This window comes from Sesamum indicum, linkage group LG3, assembly GCF_026168435.1.
Source record: "Sesamum indicum cultivar Baizhima isolate 11 linkage group LG3, ASM2616843v1, whole genome shotgun sequence".
NCBI classification, from domain to species: Eukaryota; Viridiplantae; Streptophyta; class Magnoliopsida; order Lamiales; family Pedaliaceae; genus Sesamum; species Sesamum indicum.
Window position 1 is genome coordinate 13320297 of NC_142659.1, and position 19378 is coordinate 13339674.

Below are 19378 nucleotides of genomic sequence, written 5' to 3' on the forward strand. Positions count from 1 at the left end.
GAGCTTGTAAATAATTTTCTTTGTAAAACATATTTTCATATTGAACTTGTAAATTTTTTTATGTATTATATAGTTTATATAAAGCTATACATTTTGAACATTATTGTTTAAATAAAAATTTGAGTAAGAATTTTAAAATTACTAAAAGTAGTTTTGAGAGAGATTTTTTAATTAAATATACTTAGGAAGTGAAACGAAAAATATAAAAATAAGTTGAAAGGGTATTTTTGTTCTGTCAACACTAAATTATTTTTTTAGGGGGACTTTTGTTATAATAAACATAATTTAGGGGTCAAAATGTATAATAAAAATTTTATAATTTTGTAAAGGGTTTATTAGCTGTAAGATAGTCGCATGGTAAAACATACTTCAACTCTCTCCTCTTTCTCTCTCTCTAGGGTTTTGTTTTTCATGGATTGCACGAAAAATTCCCCAATTGGTCGTATCTATTCGATCGAAATGGTAAGCAAATGTCCGTTCCTGATTTCCAATTAGCTTATACGCTATTGTTGGCTTACCCATTTTGCATCTCGTGCTGTTATTTATCGAATGTTTTGGTTTAATTTTGTAGGAAAATGGAGGCGAAAATTGAGATGTTGCTGAATGTGGAGAAGCAGATGAGGCAAGTGGGTGACGTTGCAGGTACGAGGAAGGCCGTCACACCTCTTGCAATTCTTCTTCTCACACCTCAAACAATACCCCTCATTTTCTCCCTCCAAGAAAGCCAAAGCCGGCGAAGGAGAGGAGCCGCAGTTCTGTGGGTACAAATCCAAGAAAGGAAAACCCCGCTGGTAAAAACCCTTAAACCACCGTTTTCTCCCCATCATCAAACCCCACCCACACTCACATGGTGAAACCCTCTCACCTTCATTTCTTTCTTCTTGTGTTCATTTCTCACCCAAAAAACAGAGTAAAGAAAACCAAGAAAAACAGGGGGAGAGACAGAGCGAGAAGGAGGCCTCAAATTATGGTATTGCGAAATGTTACTGCTGTTTGAACAATCCTTCTTGGCCCAATATTTTCTCATTGTTCACATATTGATAAATAAAGAAGGAATACTGGAATACTCTCTGTTGATGTCCTAAGTTTGCTCTTACTTTCTTGCTTGCAAATACTTTCTCCCTCCATCTTACATGTCATCTTTATCTTGCTTTCTAGTGCTTCTTTCATTTAATTTTTGCTTTGACAATCCTAATGTGTTTAACTTGCTCTATTATAATATCATATGGTCAGTAATTTTCTTCTACTTAAAATTAGAAAAATGTTGCTAAGGATTGTTGGAACAGTTTACATCTGAATTTGATGAATGTCTTCTTCTAGGTTTGGGATTACACTGGTTTTGGATATACAAGGTACAATGCCAGAGACATTAACAAAGAAATACTAGGGTAAGCACAATTCTGCAGCTGTCTCCTTCCTTGATGAAACCTGTAATGTTCACAGATAATCTTGTTTGTGGTTTTCATTTAGGTGCGTTGTGGAGAATAAAGTGCTTCATAGATCTTTATTATCATGCTTACAGGTACTTAAATGTTGGAAAATGTTTGTTTTTTACATATATAAGAAAGCTAATAATTACAATGTCATGCATGGTTATGCCTCTATTGGTAACAGCAAGGAATAATATTTGAGAGAATGAAGAGAAGAAATGAAAAGGCAAAAAAGAAAAACAAAAATGAAGAATGCAGTGCTTATATTTCTGGTAAATAATTTAAATAAGGTAGCTTAATTGCCACACATCAGAACTAGAGCTGCATGTTAGTTGAAGATTGCTTTTTCCTTGAGTAACTAATTATAGTTATCAATTACAGCTGAAACCATGTTTTTGATGATTATTTGTGTTGGTTAACAGTTAAGTGGATCAAGGTGCTTTTTTATGATAGTCTGTAAGAAACGAATGATCCTCTGACGGTCTATATATTTAACTTTGTGAATGTCAAAACTAGAAATCTATGTTCATTAATTAACAACAGCCATCCAAAATATGATTCTTCTTAAGTATTGGCTCACAGAACTTTATTCCTCTCTTCCTGGTTGTTCAACTAACAAGTAAAATCTCTCTGCTTCTGATAATCAACACTAAACTTATCAAATTGAAAGAACTAGAGATTCCATGACAGTTATGGTAATCCTCTATAACATCCTTTTTGCTTGAAAATGTTTCATTAATTTCAGTTTCCATTTTTAATAGAAGTGAGATCTTGAAATGCTGAAGTTGCTTCTTTTAGCCTGTGGATATGACATCAGCAGTTGCTCTTGCTCTTTCATTTTTCTTGGGTGTACTTAAATAGCGTCCTGGCTTTACAGATTTGGGAAGACATTTTGGGGTTTGAAAATGCAGAGTTTTATATCAAAAGATGGCCGGATCTGGATGGCCTTCGTTTTGAAGATGTACTCGTTTCTTTCCCTGATGCAATTCCTTGTGGAGTAAAGGTTTTTGCAGATGGTGGAAAGATCAAAATAAATCCAGATGATAATTATATTTTACGAGAAGGTGATGAGATTCTTGTCATAGCTGAGGATGATGACACATGCCCCAGGTCCATTACCAAAAGTCATACTCTCTAATTTGACACATTAGATGGTTTCTACAGGATGAGTTAAACCCTATACACATGTACCATTCGATTTGGTTCTCATACACCATATCTCGTGCAGATTCGGAAGGGTCTATCTCCTAAAATAATTGATCCTCCAAAATTCCCAGAAAAAGATTCTATTTTGTGGTTGGCGACGTGACATTGACGATATGATTATGGTGATTTTCTCTACTTGTTACATTTACTTTTCATTTATTTTCGTATTAATCTCTCTTATATTGCACTTTTTGGAGTTCTTTCAGTTTAACGTCTTAAGTGTGGTTTGATGGGTTAAAGTTATTTAAATGTGTTGGAGCAATTCCTGGCTGCTTAAGACAAATTGCTTTATGCATAGCGTGTGTGTGTTGGTTGTGGAAAAGGTAGGAAAAAAAATGCTAAAGTGATAAAAAAAATTAAGCGTTATTGCCAATCAATTCATTTTCTAAGGGGAGGTGATAATTTTAACATGCCTCAATCTCAATTGGTGGCCTGAGCCGCAGCCTTCAGCTCCTACTTAGGCTTGTCATCACGAGGATGATCTAACTTGTAGGGTCAATGAGTAGTTCATTCCTATTCTAATATTGGCCCTTGCAGTTCGACAAGTTAACGTCTGGCACTTATAATACTCAGCAGCATGTTAAAAGTCCAACATAAGATGAAACTTGGAATGATTTGTTATTTGACAATTAAATCTACTCTGTACCCATACTGGCCTATAGAGAAAAATGGTTAATCTGTTTCATTTTGGTTAACTATTAACTACAAAAGAATGCACCTCTCCCATGTGAAGGATGACGAGATGCTGACACCATATATGATAAGTACAAATCTATTGTGCATATGCTTCTTAAGTTTTGTCTTTCCCAAAAAATTCTAAGAATGTTATCTTAGTCTTGTTCTTCAGTCAGCTTCTCCTTTAATTGCTCATCGACAAAATGGAGCATTCTTTCACGCACTTTGTAATGCTAATCGCTTTTTGAACATCTGATTGTGAAATGTTGACATGCAATGTGCGCACCCTGATCTCAATGCAAAATTGAATTTCTTTTCAAACCATCTCTAATATCACTTTCTGGATATAAATTTTTGTTCAAATGCTATATTAGTTTAACTTTAGGCTTCTGAATTCATTGATTCTTATCTGTATAACTTGTTTGTTATACTGTTGTGTCATTTCTTAGGTGTTAGAGGCGTTTTTGGCTCCAGGATCGGAATTATGGATGTTCAACGAGGTTCCTGAAAAGGACCGAGAAAAGAAGTTAACAGATGGTGGCCTTGACATTTCAGGATTGGTTAACTTAAAACTGGTCCATCGTGAAGGGAATGCAGTCATTCGACGTCACTTGGAGAGTCTTCCACTAGAGACATTTGATTCTGTAAGTATTTTCATGCTCATCTTGAGTTCATGTGCCGACACTAGCAAAACATTGTTACATCTTCACACAGGAGACCAACTATTAAAGCCCAATCCTGTAGTTTCAGAATGACATTCCCATATGTATTTTTGAAAAGATAACAATAACATATTAGCATAACCAGACTGAAAACGGATACACATTTATATTTCTGCAGACTAAGGAGATTAGGCACGGAAATGTTGTAAACTTGAAAGGGGTGGAAGGTCCTCATAATTGTTTAATTTTTATTTGTTTATTGGTTTATTTAAGTGAGGGTAGTTTGGAACTTTCCTTTTGCGCCTTTTTTTTTACAATGAAGAGAACTTGGAGCGGAGGCTTTGATAATTTCAGAAGAGGGAGGTATAGTCTGTCACTATAGTAACTCCAAGGAGAGATCATCTTCCTTATTATAGAGTAAGATGCTTTCTTGAGGCCTGGAATAGTGTTTGTTGATGAAAGTTTTTTGTTAATTTTCCGCAAGCCTTGCCAATTACTCATAATATTCGCAAGGTTCATTAATTGTTTGTACTTTAATTTGAAGATTTTACTGGGTATCCTCGCTATTTTTGAGTGACATTATACTTGAACACAGCTTTCCACCAGAAAATATATCCTTCCAGATTAAGCTCAATGACCATACATTCAAGATCCGCATCAAGTCCTCATGGATCTTTAGCTAAATTGGAACTTAGTGATGGGAATAGCTTGTACGCCAAATTAGCGGTAAGTTTCATGTAGAACTTAACTATTCAAATTTCTCCTTATATCTGTAAGAAAAAACCATCAATCTACTCTTAATGCTTAAAAGATGTGGAATTAAGCTCTCCTGCTATATGGTGCTCACTCAAGGTTGGAGCTGATGGGTCCAAATCACAAGTTAAGGAGTTAGCGGGAATAAATTCAACTGGATGGAAATATTCTCAGAATGCAATTATATGTACTGTAGAGCATATGGAGGAAAACCATTGTGCGTGGCAACGTTTTCTCCCTAATGGCCCTATTGCACTTCTGCCAATTGGGGACAATTTCAGCAATATCATCTGGACAATGACCACCCCTGACGAGTCATTGAACCGCAAATCCATGTCAGAAGTTGATTTTGTGAGAGAAATAGATCGTGCTCTTAACAATGGCTATGACCCACATCCAAATTCTCAACTGTTTGGTGGCAGAGCTGCATTCTCTTGGCTCACTGGAGACACAACAGTATCCGCCAATGAGTGTTTTGAAGTTCCTCCCAGAGTGACTAAAGTAGCCTCCAAAAGAATGGTGTTTCCATTGTCTCTGAATCATGCTACTAGCTATGCATTAAAACGTGTTGTTCTTATCGGTGATACTGCACACACTGTTCATCCTTTGGCTGGTCAAGGAGTTAATATGGGATTTGGAGATGCATTCTCTCTTTGAAAGGTTATTGCTGAAGGCATTGCAGTTGGATCTGATATTGGGGAGGTATGCTAACATTCCTTGGCATAATGACAGATATCTCTTAAGGTTTGAGCATGTTACAAAAACACCATCTGGTTTTAAACAATTAAGACGCCCAATGCAGTCCAATTCCCCACCGCATCCGGTTTTTTTTGGAATATGTAATGTAAAATATGAGCAAGAGTGGAAACATAATTTTTCAATACGCAGGCCTTTCCCTCTTTTTTTTTTTTGTTCTTTTTTTCGTTTAATCCGTAATACCCAAACCATTAAAACATGTCTGTATATTTATCCCGTAATCTTCCTTTATTATTCCAGCTCTTAAGATGTGACAATTTGTAGGACATGAACATTTATCTAAATCATGAGCGTTCCATGGTTGCTCAGGTGTCATTGCTAAGAGGATATGAATCAGACAGGAGACCTGCAAACTTGACACAAACTTGACAATGATGGCAATTCTGGATGGCTTCCGTTGATTTCAGACCAACTCAATGTACTGCGCGCTGCTGCATTCCAAGGGGCTCATTATATTTCACCATTGAAAAGGCAAATAATCTCGTATGCATCTGGTGAGCAGAGATTTCCACTTTTCTTATGACTTGTAACAGTTAATTTTCAGAACCATGCTAGTTCTTTTTGTGAATGATGAATTCTATTACATGAAGTTTTAATGGAAGCCACTTTTTCTTTTATGATGTTTTGTCCCCTTGACCTGTCCAAATCCAATTTTCATCCCTCATTATCTTCTAAACCCAGAACCAGCTTCAATTTCTTATGGTTTTAAGGGCCTTCACAGTTTATCATTGTTGGTTATTACCACAAACAGTTCAGTCTCCTCTCCAAGTTGAATACATTCATCATCTAATACCATATTGTGAGTGAGAGGGTGTTTCTGCTGTTTGAACCTCAAATTAGGATTTTCTGTACAGTTTGGTCTTATGTAGACGTTATTCGTGATATTCCTGTATTTAGTCAGTTTGGGTAATATTGAAGCTGATGAGCTTCTGCTCAAATATTGTTTCATTTGGTAATTTACTGAATTGTGGAGCTTTGTGAGTACATGTATCATGAATGATTATGCTACTCAAGATTGATTTATATAATCAGCTACCCCCAAAACACTTTTATTGTATTTGTTCTCGAAAATATGCAACTTGTTAATAGATCTGAAACTTATGCGAACCAATTCATTAGTTCATTGGTAGGGCTAGTTATTCTTTTGAGTGGATGGGTGGGCTGGTCCTCGTCCTACGTTTATCTTTTTAATGTTGTTGAAGGGTTGAAGGAGTATAATATTTGGGCATGGAGATTGGGTGGTATTAAGTTAAGCACTAGTAGCACAATGACACTGGGAGGAGAATAAATGGAACATAAGTATTGTCAAAATCTTTTAGGTACCTTTGAGGACTTACCATGCTGGCGATCAACATAACAAAGCACGACGGTCTTGTTTATAAGAGTGTCATTTTTGGCTGTGTTTGTGTGTTTGTAATGATTCATGTTGTTCTTAGTTGTATGATGCCCTTATAAGTTCAGTTCATGATTGATGGTTGGTTAAGGCTTCGTCCTAACAACTACTTATCTTTTTAAGCAATGCATTGGTTGTTCATATATATATATATATGTGTAGACATTTGCCACATCTAATGCATTTGTCAACGTCTTTGTGTTTCAATGTTTCTGGACCACATAGGTAACCAAGCTTGTACACTCGTTTACGGAAGGTTCGGAGGAATGGTCCAAGAAGGCGGTAGAGCTGGAGGAGTCTTGAAGACTTTAGAAGGAAGTTCTATTTGTAATTTATTTCTCCAACAATGGCTAATGATGCACAGTACACTAATTCCTCTTGTGAACATGCAGTTTGGTTGTGGAATTTCAAAATTATCTGTTTGTCTTCATGCATGCTGGACGCGAATGGAAGGTGTATGGGGTGGCAAAGATGGTCTTTGGAAACAATGACACAGAAACTAGAAAGTCTTTGCAAAGTGATAATGGTGGTAAAAAGTTGATCATTTTCTTGGCTTTCACTCTTCATTTCATCCATCAAGCAATCCTTTATATGTTTGCATTGTTATCTTGAGTTCTTGATATTTATCATCTACATTATGGGGTTGTGATTTTCTTTTTATCTATGGCAAGTTTGTTCCTTTGATAAATGTTGTTGGATGCTTTTTTAGTGGTTTCCAATTACTTTAGTACTGTGGTGTGGGTGTTTCTCATCTTGTTTTGTTTTATTTGGTTGTGCTTTTATGTTATCTCATTCAAGTAAACGATGTGTATTGTTCTTTGTGGTATATCAACCTCTGTGAGACATTTTATTGTTGGGATGTCTGTAATTGTTTAGCATTTTAGGATTAGACTCTCGGTTCAATTGAAATTACATGGAACTTCTCATATTCTAATTTTGATTTGAACAGCCCAATTCACCTTCCAAATGAGATAAAACCATTTCAAAAGTAAAGAATTCCATGACATATATGTAGTGTTAATTAACACATGGTTCCGGTAACTTCTTTTTAAGTTTTCATTTATCTTTTGTTATCCTATCAAACTACTTTTGTTTTGTTTTCTTTTGCCAGTTACTATCAAACTACTTCTGTTTATATTCTTTTTTAGTAATTTGACAAATAAATGTGATTTACGAAGCCATAAGATTGAGACATGAATGTGCACTAGTGTTATGTGATTGTTGCTTTGATTAACTGTGGAGTCGTTGAGGCATAATTTCATGCATTTTGAATTGCTTTGAAAGAGAGTTGGAATATCTTTGCTTCTACTAAATCTTAGGATTCTTGTGAGATTATATTTGTTTGCTAAAACTCTACCCGATTGATCCTTATATCCCTAACATGGGACATGCATAAAAATTCAAAGGCCCTTCCCCTTCCGAAAAAAAAGAAAGAAAGAATGGAAAGTAAGAAAAAGGAAATTACATCTACTCCGCTGGTTTAGGTCACTTAGTAACTGGGTAACTTCATCACAAATGTTGTTATTCACGTAAAACGGTGGCCGGAGCTATGAGTATGCAAAGCACTTTAGGTAAAACGTGTTTTGGTTGAGTAACCGGGTGCCTTCACCACAAGTGTTGTCATTCGCGTCAAAAGGCCAGAATGCGACATTTTTTGGTTGAGTAACCGGGTGCCTTCACCACAAGTGTTGTCATTCGCGTCAAAAGACCGGAAAACGGCCTAAAGAACACAAGTCACGGGCAAAAACAAAGGAAAAAAAAGAAAAAAAAAAAGCCGTGACTAAAGCAAAAGGGGAAGAAAAAAGAAAAAAAAATCATTAGTGGCCAAAGAAAAGAAAGAAATGCGAAATCCGTCCCGACTAGGTAGATGTAAGGAGATAAAAGGGTATTGTGTTAGCATCGAGGATGATAACATTTAGAAATCCATAGATTTTGTGGAAGCTTGATTGTCCTCCTCTATACTTGGCAAAACGAAGTGTTGTGATGTGATTTGCCTCTTACCCTCGTTATGATAAGTTAGCATTTGCATAATGTATTGTGGCGTTTGTGTTTTGAGATTATGTGCACATAGTATTTCATTCTGTTGGAGGCAATAACTTTAAAGACATTGCGGCAGTCCTTTCTTTTCTTTATTGATTTATTAAAAAATTGTCATATTTCTTGGTGCTGAAAATTTTTGTGTGTAAAATCCTCTACTTTAGGCATGCCTTTTCTTATGTGACTACTATTTTTGGTTGGGAGGAGGAGGAGATAGATTCTGGCCTTGTATTTATTGTAACAATATTTAAATTCTATATTATTATAGTTTTCTTTATTCTTATGAATTATTCCCTTTAGACTGCCATCCCAGCACGGTGAGGGTGCAAGTTCAGTATATAGCAGTAGTGCATCTTACATGACCGCCCCTTAAAAGGAAAATGTATGTGCTTGCATGTAAGAGTTAAAGAAGTCTACCATGCTGCATATAGACAAGTATTATAAATTTTTCACTTATAATCTTTACTGGCCCATGAATGCAGTTTATCCAGGTATGTATCAATGTATCAGATTCCTTTTTTGTGTTCCATCTTTCTGTTAAACTTTTTAATGAAGTTCATCAGATATCTTTCAGTTACATTTGCTACACTTGGTGAGAACACCAGATGATGTCCCTGGATGTGCTTCTTAGTGCTGGTGTTCCGTGGTGCAGGTGACTATTTATATGCTATCATATCATGTTTATCATTTGTCCCCTACAGTCTTATGCAGAACCCATTCATTAGTTCATTGGTAGCGCGAGCTATTCTTTTGAGGGGCTAGGTGTGTTAGTGCTCTCCTGCATTTATCTTTTTATGCTCTTGAAGTGTTGAAGGAGTAAAATTCAAGTCCATACTCGACAATAGATATTGGGTGGTATTGAGTTATGCGCTCGCAGCAAGGTGTTTTAAATGAAAAAAAGATTACATCATGAGAAGAATATATGGAACATAAGTACTGTAAAAATCTTTTAGGTACCTTTGAGGACTTAGCATTCTGCTAGGGATTTTCTTATCCATTGAAAATCAACAGATACAATTAGATACCATCATTTGTTAATATTAGGTCTGTGAACACTTTTTGTTGTTCTGCATCTTTAGTGATTTAATCTTTGGTTGCATTGTAAGTCACTCTCTTAAATCAATGTTTTTCTTGACTACTGGTGCAAAAAGCTCGAGAATTTGTTGTCACTTCCCAAGAGCTTATCACTCGGGGTTCAGTCCTGGTAAGTCACTTGCACTGGCTTAATTCCTATCGATATTTATGTTGATCTATCTAGAGAAGTTATTTAATATCAACATGTGAAATTAAAGTGCTTATTCTGTTTATTCGATCTTATTGTTTTAGAATATTGTTGTGGAGATGCTGCTGATATGGCTAGTACTGAATCGTCGAGTGTTGCAAGAGAAGCTGCAATACATAGTGCAGCTATTAGGTGTCGTCTAATGGTGTCTCGCTTCCAGTTATCATATGATCTTGCAGTCTCGTTATGTTCTAGGTTCGTTTTCTTTTCTTATGTGTGATCCTCTTCTGGTATCACCCAGAATTGGTCTCTTGGAAATTTAGTATTTTACCGGCATTCCTTTTCTTGTTATGCCCCTGTGCAGAAACCTATGGTAAGATAATAATTATTATTTAAAATTGAAATATATGCAAATAATTGCTTCATTTATGTAATATATGACTTTTGATCACAATTGGAATGCTAATTACTGTGTCGCGCTGTAGAATGATGCATGTTAGTTGGAGCTAAATGAAGGTAATTTGGTGGATATCTCTAAGTCATAAAGTATGAGAGCATTTTAGAGGATGCTTGATGGTTTTGATTTTTTGAGTGCAATAATGGCAATATACTAAAATCGTCTACAACAGTAGACATATTGTCCCCATATTCTTTTACATGTATCATGAATGATTATGCTAGTCAAGATTGGTTTATGATCAGCTACCCCCAAAACCCTTCTATTGTATTTGGTCTCTGAAATATGCAACTTGTTAATAGATCTAGATCTGAAACTTTGAAATAAATAAGCAGGCTGTTCAATTTGAGAATTGGAGTTCATTGGGTTTAGGCCTTGAATTGGTATCCTTTTTGTCTATACCTGTATCATCCCCAGAATGGTGCCGTGATGCCAATCAGGATCACCATGAACTCTGTGCTTCCTGTTTCCATCATGTCTGCTGACTTGTATTGAACTACTCTAGCTCTTTGCGGATCTTCAATAGCACTGAAGTGTTGTTTATATATCAAACTACTACTGAACTGATGGAGTTGAATTAGTATCTAGTTTCTATAGAGACTAATTACTGGACTACAGACTATGATCATGATCATTCTGTTGCAGTTTTTCGTCACAGAATATGAAATAAAGTAATTTCTACTGTGATAACGAAGAACTTTTCGCTCTTATGATCATCTACATTTCTTAGACTAAATATATTATTAATTAGTTACTGAACGAGGTTCTTTCTTATTTTACTTTGTTATTTAAATAGGATATCTATGGTAGAGAAATTTCTGTTTTTCCTGCGCAAAAGGGACAAATAATGACATGGAAGTCTTTACTTGATACACCTACCTATAGTTGGGTATGCTTGTTTTACAATGTTCCTAAAACGGGCGTGTTCTTTTTCAGGTAGGAGATGTGGCATTGTCCATATTGCACAGTATGGTAGCCGCTCATTCAGATATAGATGATGCTAGAGAGATTGTTACACCAACCCCAGAGTAAAGAGGATCTTGTCAAGCTCACGTTGTCTTCCACATATTGCACAAGTAATATTTTTAAGTGCCTGTCCTTCTATTGGTTGTGTGTGCTCTTGTCCCAATTTGGCCAACTGAAAAATCTACTCAGACTTATTAGAATAAAGAATTGCTAAAAACGCAGAAAGTTATGCTTATTACTGTATCTTTTGTTTATTTACCTGGAGAGCCTAAAAAATGTAAAGGTTGATATGTGGTTTCAAATAATTTCCATCAACCTTTGTCCTCAAATATTTTAGATTTTCAATCTGGCAGTTCTATGATTTGTATTCGCATAGGGATAGTAAGTCGAGGATTATGTTGATGGATATGCGAGGGTGGGGTACAGCATTTCCGACTTCTGTTAAAAGAGAGTTCTAAATTTTGCTTGTACGTAGATCTGGTACAAGTTGGTTCAAAAGAATTATGAAGGGCTGTTCATTTTGTTTTTCCCTTCCCTCAATCTTTACTCGCTTCAACAAGCAGGCCATTCTTTCACGTACATAAAGCACTGGGCCCCTTAAAGCATTCCTTTGGTTATGAGCTTGGTTACAAAAAAGATTGATGTGTGGCACGTAGAGTAAAATAGGATCAGAGCTTTATCCTACAATAAACCGGTTGCCTTGCAAGCCATTTAAAATGGGAGTCAGTTGTCTGGTATTTATGCTTATCGTCACATGAGATGCACATTGGAGACTGATTGAGCAAACAACTGTAGAAGGGTCACTGGAACTGTTGCACCTCCTTATACTAAGATATAGTTTCCCTGTAATATGCACTTAGGATATCCACGTGTACTAGTATCCTTTAACTCCTGGTGTTTTAAAGATGCAACTTTTCATATTCTCTTGTGCCTTTTCATGGTAATTATATTATAACACTTTAACTTTGGAAGTGGGGTAACTTTTGTTCCTTCCTTTGCCTTCCACAGAGGTTTGAGATGTTTTCGTTATTTTTTCTTTTGTTTTTAAGCTGAACTAGGCAGTGGCTCGATGGTGGCTCCAATTAATATGCACATTGTTTCTCAATTTCAGAGCTTCGGTTAATGAACCAAACTCTTTCCTCTATTTCTTATGTGCAGGTAATGCTTTCTGGTGAACCGACTATTGTTGATGCTGCTGCTGCTCTGCTGAAAGCTATAGTTACTAGGAACCCAAAAGCAATGATCCGATTATACAGTACAGGCGCATTTTATTTTGCTCTGGCTTACCCTGGATCTAATCTTCTTTCAGTTGCCCAACTCTTCTCGGTGACTCATGTTTATCAAGCTTTTCATGGTGGTAGGAAGCTGCAGTTTCCTCTTCTCTACCTTTGGCGAAACGAAGTGTTTTAGGTGGCCTCTTACCTAGTCATTGCTTTATGTACTGGAACATAGCGGCCCAGTTGCTTTTGCCACAGCAATGGTTTCTGATTCTGACACTCCTGAGATTATTTGGACACACAAGATGCGAGCAGAAAATCTAATCCGTCAGGTAGCCCTGAATCTGCAACTGGAGTTTGCTACTTGTCTTTCACCCCAAGCATCTTTTGTTAACATTTAGTATTTACATTCTAAAACATGGTGTTACTTGAGTCATCCTCAATGCAAATAAGTGCTGCATTTATCTCAGTTTTATTTGATTAGGTTCTTCAGCATCTTGGTGATTTCCCTCAGAAATTGTCACAACATTGTCATTCCTTATATGACTATGCTCCAATGCCACCAGTGACATATCCAGAGCTGAAAGATGAAATGTGGTGTCATCTTTATTATCTTCGAAACTTATGTGATGAAGTTAGATTACCTAATTGGCCTATTGTTGAACATATTGAGTTTTTGCAAATATTGCTAGTAATGTGGAGAGAAGAGTTAACTCGAAGGCCAATGGACCTTTCTGAAGAAGAAGCTTGCAAGATACTAGAGATCTCCATTGATGAAGTATCCAGAGACGACGCCCCTAAGAAAGCAAGTTTTGAGTTAGTTGAGGAGATACCTAATATATCAAAGCAGATTGAGTATATTGATGAGGAAAAGCTCAAGAGACATAGGAAACTTGCAATGAAGTATCATCCAAACAATAATCCTGAAGGGAGGGAGAAGTTTCTGGCAGTGCAGAAAGCTTATGAGTGCTTGCAGGTATGCCAAATTCCTTGATCCTGTGTGAGGATCTGTCGTTACTCATAAAAAACGGAGACTATATGATTAAGCTTGAGGGAAAAAAAAGAACATATAGACAAGGGATCCTATGAGCTGCCAGATCTTATTTTAAATGAATTAGTCGACTTGTTTAGACGCCGTTTTCACAATTAAGCTGTTTATTTGACTGGTAGAAAGTGCTCTAAAGGTATTTATGCTGTCAAGATGAGCCAAATGCTTTTTTACACATGTAAATGGATATCAGTATTGGTTTTAAATATATCTTGGAACTAGGAAGGACACGGGACTATCTATATATTTAATTCTTAGATATGATACTACCTCAATTTAAGGTGTGGACCAAGAAATAAATTTAAATATATAAATTTAAGTGGCTTTTGCGGAAGAGTGAAAATGTAAATCATAGGGCTTTCCTATGAGGTTTGGACTACTTACATGTGTTTCCCTTTGGTTTTGTTGCCTCCATCTAATATTTCATTCTGCAATCAGTAAACTTCTTGGAATGTGATCAGCAAAGTTGGACAAAATTCCTAAGTTGAACCCTACATATGAGGCATGTCTTTGGCCGGAATGCAATCCTCTTTAATTGGTTGTATTTCTTCATATTTGAGTTCTATGTTTCATATTTTCTTTTTAGTGATCTACTGCTTTCTTATTCCTCTCGCTTAGGTGACCATGCAAGGATTGCAAGGTCCCCAGACTTGGAGGTTGTTGCTTCTCTTAAAGGGCCAGTGTATTCTATATAGGTGATATGGATTGTATTGATGCCATTCAAATATGCTGGATATCCTATGCTCTTAAGTGCCATTACAGTGGACAAGGATGATAACAATTTTCTTTCCTCTGATGGAGCACATCTTCTAGTTGCATCCTCGGAGCTTGTTTGTTTGACGTAAATTCATCATCTGCCTTTAATTTCCATATCATTCTTCTTTAGATAAGTACTTTGTAAATGTACTTTTGCTTATGCTATTTCCACTTATTTAACTATCAGGTGCGAGTCTTCATCATTGAATGGTGAAGAGCTTGTGAGAGATGGTGGAATACCACTTCTTGCAACCCTCCTTTCCCGTTGCATGTGTGTGGTCCAACCAACAACTCATGCCACTGAACCGTCCACTACTATTGTTGCTAACATAATGCGAACCTTTTCAGTTTTGAGTCGAAAGTGCGAGAACTGAGATGCTCGAATTTTCAGGATTAGTTGATGACATTGTTCATTGCACTGAACTTGAGCTTGTTCCTGCTGCTATTGATGCTGCCCTGCAGACCATTGCTCACCTTTCTATCTCCTCTGAAATTCAAAATGCCCTTCTGAAGGCTGGTGTACTGTGGTAAGATAGATTATTATATTGTTATGATTATGCTTTCATCAGTTTCTAGCATGAGATTCTAGTTTCTGGAAGTTTGCAGAACACTACTCTTTCTGTTATGGATCTCTTGACCGTCCTTTTATATTTGTCGCTTAACCTGGCTCCAAGTGACATTGCTCAGTGACTTTGCTTCTATTCGATCATTACTTTTCACTCTTTTGCCCATATAATTCTTCGTAGCTCATATATGGATATTGAATAATGAAATTACCCATATTGGTCTATTTATACTCTTTGTGCTCATGTGGATGACTTTGTTGCTTGCATTTTCTCTGTGTCTGTCTGAGCTTGTATAGAAAACTTATTTGCTTGTGAAGGTGGTCATATTTTTATTTTTTTAAATTGAACAAAATGTTGGAACTCTAGTGTTGAAGATGCTTTGTGGTGACTATTATTTGAATGGCAGAATGTACTTTTTCTACGTGAAGTGTGAAAACTTAAGCTTTATGTGCAATATGAATTTTGAAGCCACTGCATCAGCTGGCACATGACTGTTACATCTTACAAAAACTACTCCGATGTTTCTCAAAAAACTGCCATACCTTGATGTTATAGTTTTCTCTTGTGGCCCGTTACTTGAATCGAGGTCCATTTACAAACTTGAGGGTTCATAGAGTTAATGTTTATTTGTTCGGTACCTTTTGTCGAGTCAATTTGCTTGCGAAGAGAGTCCCAACTTTTATTTTAAAATTGAACAAAATCTTGGAAACAACAACGATTAATTACTATTGCTATAAAACAAGCTCATATTTTATCTTTGTTACCTTTTCTCAATAATGAGAAACAATTTGAAAGAACCGCTTCTTTTATTTATGTCAAAAAGCTCAGGAACGAATATATATGGAATAGAAAGATTCCAACCCCCCAAGTAAAGAACTGTTACAAATCATGAAGAAACTAGTTTTGAAGGTACTTTATGGTGACTATTCTTTGAAAGACAAAATTTCTTTATTCTACGGCATTGTGGAAGTTTATGGTTTATGAACATTGTGAACTTGAAGGCCTCTGCATCAGCTGCTATGTGCCTGTTATATCTTAAAAACCACTCCACCGTTGCAAACTGCTTTATCGTGATGTTATGGTCTTTCTCAGGTGGATTATTTTGTTTGAATCCAGGTAGATTTCAGAAACTTCTGGTTTTATAGGGTCACTTTTGTTTGTTCAGGTACCTTATACCATTGTTGCTCCAATATGATTCGACGGCAGAGGAATCAGATAAGACAGATGCACATGGTGTTGGAACTAGCGTTCAAATACAAGGCTTAGTGGTTTGGTTGACGAGGAGATCACAGACACCCTACAATCAGGCTGCAGCTGATGCCCTTAGAGCTTTACTAACCCCTAAACTTGCAAGCATGCTGAAAAATAAATTAGCAAAAGACCTCCTATTCACATTAAACTCAAACTTGGAGTCCCCTGAGGTAAATGCTGCAGATTTTGCATTTTGACAAAGAAAAAACATATTGGGTGCTACTTGAGCATTGCCTCATCTTCTTGCATTAGTATTTGCATATTTTCTTTGAATGTTGTGAAATTCAGAGCACTATAACAGGGCAGGCTTCTTAACATACCTTTTCTGATATGTAGGCAATACTTGCTGCTGCTTCTTTTGTAAGTACTTTGTTGGTTCTATTAGATGTAGATAACTGACGGAAAAAAAGAGAGGAAAGCAATATGTTCTACATGTTTGTGTTATTAAAAGGTTTCAAATTTACGTCCTTAGATCTTCTTGGCTTTAACTACTTTGTATGTAGTTGTCATGAAGATTTTATAACTGATTCAAGTTTCATTTTGTCTTTTCCCGATTTACTTTTTTACTAGCAAATCCGGGTGTGGTGGTGGCATGGATGTTTTATGGACGTTCTGCATTTAAATCTAGAGAACTTAATTTTCCTTTGAACTGTCTTTTTACACTGGACATAGTATTTAATTTAAAGAATCTCTTGTGGTTTCTCATCTAATATATGTTATGGTACCCGTCGCATGTGCAACTTCTTCAAATTTGTCGTGTAGCCCTCTAATTATAGTTCTTTCTTTTTCTTTCATCACATAAATTTTTTTCAGTTACATTTGCTACACTTGGTGAGAAGACCATGGTGATGTTCCTGGAAGTGCTTTAGTATTGGTGTTTCGTGGTGCAGGTGACTATTCATATGCTATCATATCATTTTTATCATTTGTCCCCCAATGATTTGTGTTGTTGGGTTCTCATTTTCTTGGATTTTTGACTAATTGGAGCGTATTTCTTCATTGTTTTTGCTGCTCTGATTTAATTTATCTAGTAATAATAGCGTTTGTGTTCTACCACCTTACATATTTGCTTCTTTGCTGCTGAAACTCTGTTGTTGTTCTCCATTTTCAACTTTCTTTTTTCACAGCATATATAGTCAACCAACATATTGTAGAACTCTTGTAAAGTTAATATGCTCCTGTGGTAGAGATTGTGTTCTTGCTTGAATGCTTGGACTCACGTTGAAGTAACTTCCTCCTCGCTTATATAACTCTTTGACAGCATGAGAATTGGCGGGTGATGAATACAGTTGTTGAACAAAACCTTCCAACCAAAAAGGTGAGAGTAGATCCATCCTCATACACTCTGCTTTATTATTTAAAAGGGTATATAATTGAAATAATACATAAGTGGTGTTTACATTTTTATTATAGTATAACATAATAATATATATAACTGTAAATGAAAAGCATACTAAGTTATTCTGTATATTATAAATTTGTGAATGGTTAGCTATTATATTTCTTCTTCATTTATGACTGTTGTTAAATAATTTTATAATTAATTTTTAGTTTATTTGCATAGGATAATGGAGATAGTATTTGTCATTTTTTATATTTCTTCTTTTTTGTGATGACAATTATATCTCTTTCTTATATAATAGATTGTTAAATCATGTATAGTAACTTTGTAATTAGTTAATTTATGTAAAATCAAGTTAGTAGTTGAATTCTAACTTGGATGTTATATGATAATTGGATTCCAACATAAATGGTTTATATGCAAATTATATTGCATAATAAGAATTATTTATGATTTATTATATATTAAAAATTATTTGTAATGAGAAAGTCACCATTATTTCATTTATTTTATATTTGTTTCACTTATTAATTAAATTTCTTATTTTATTTGTTGTGTTGTGGGAGAAAATGTTCTAAAATTGATGGAACGAATTGGAGTGCTACAATTAAAATTATAATTGATTATTTAATTCAAAGAAATTACATATTGCTAGAAAAACTATTAAGTAGACCAAATATTTTAATGCAGTATATATGTTAAGTAGTAAGACATCAATTATCTATTGGTTTGTTACACATACACACACACGCACATATATAATTATATTTATTGTCATAATTTATGGTTTAATGATTTTGAATTTTAATGTTTATAATTTTTTACAAGTTTGATTTGAAACTTGTGTCTACATGCATATTATATTATATAATTATATTTTTTTATATTATATATAATTTACTATAGAATCTAAAATTATTTATTTGGGTACTTAGAATAAGAAAATTAAATTATACATAAATTGTTTATGATTATATTAGTATTTTGTGATTTATTATATATTACTAATAATATTTTCATATTATATAGGGTACTTTGTATTTATGGTCTCCTTTTGTTTTATTCTCTGTGTATCAATGTTATAGGGCAAATTACATGTTTTTGGTTTCTTAATGTTGTCGTATAATAGGACTTTTAAAGATAGATACTTATTACATATTATTAGATAGATATTTATTCGCTTTGTTAGGCAATAAAAAAAGAAGAAAATTGAATTTACTGTACAAAATAAATAAATAGTCCATATGGTTATTATATTTGTAATCATAATTGAATTTATTGTATTTATTTCTCATGTAGGGTCTATGTAGGGTTAGGAATTAGGATATAAAATGATGGTCTTATAACTGATAGTAGAAAATTAGAATTACATCATTTAATTACATTTTTAATTAATTTTTTTGGGGATATGTTATATATATATAGGATGATGTTAAATATTATTATATTTTTATTTTTATAAGTGTAAAATTTATATATTTTTGGACCAATTCCTAACGAAAAAGAGCCTAAAACAATGAAAGTTTCAGTGTGTGTAACTTAGAACTTTTTGGAGGAAAATATAATTTTTTATTTTTAAGTTAATCCTAAATTTATTCATTAATTATGTCAAGTTAGTTGCTTATTTTGTTAATAAAGTTT

General features: G+C 34.9%; 1 protein-coding gene and 1 pseudogene across 2 annotated transcripts; both read left to right on the forward strand.

Moving 5' to 3' along the window:
* The first annotated feature begins 351 nt into the window (after window positions 1–351).
* LOC148788676 (dnaJ homolog subfamily C GRV2-like) lies at window positions 352–17964 on the forward strand. Of its 2 annotated transcripts, XM_088878524.1 has the most exons (15): window positions 352–462; window positions 572–791; window positions 910–970; window positions 1321–1388; window positions 1471–1522; window positions 2308–2540; window positions 2659–2758; window positions 3761–3955; window positions 11528–11667; window positions 12716–13106; window positions 13259–13750; window positions 14441–14663; window positions 14766–15105; window positions 16310–17285; window positions 17657–17964. In XM_088878524.1, exons 10-12 carry the CDS (start codon window positions 13035–13037, stop codon window positions 14519–14521), a joined length of 645 nt encoding a protein of 214 aa, XP_088734650.1. In that variant the 5' UTR covers window positions 352–462; window positions 572–791; window positions 910–970; window positions 1321–1388; window positions 1471–1522; window positions 2308–2540; window positions 2659–2758; window positions 3761–3955; window positions 11528–11667; window positions 12716–13034; the 3' UTR covers window positions 14522–14663; window positions 14766–15105; window positions 16310–17285; window positions 17657–17964. The 2 variants fall into 2 exon arrangements, with proteins under 2 accessions (XP_088734650.1, XP_088734651.1); XM_088878525.1 differs by lacking the exon at window positions 11528–11667.
* Window positions 576–7487, forward strand: LOC148788677 (uncharacterized; annotated as a pseudogene).
* Window positions 17965–19378: the final 1414 nt, after the last annotated feature.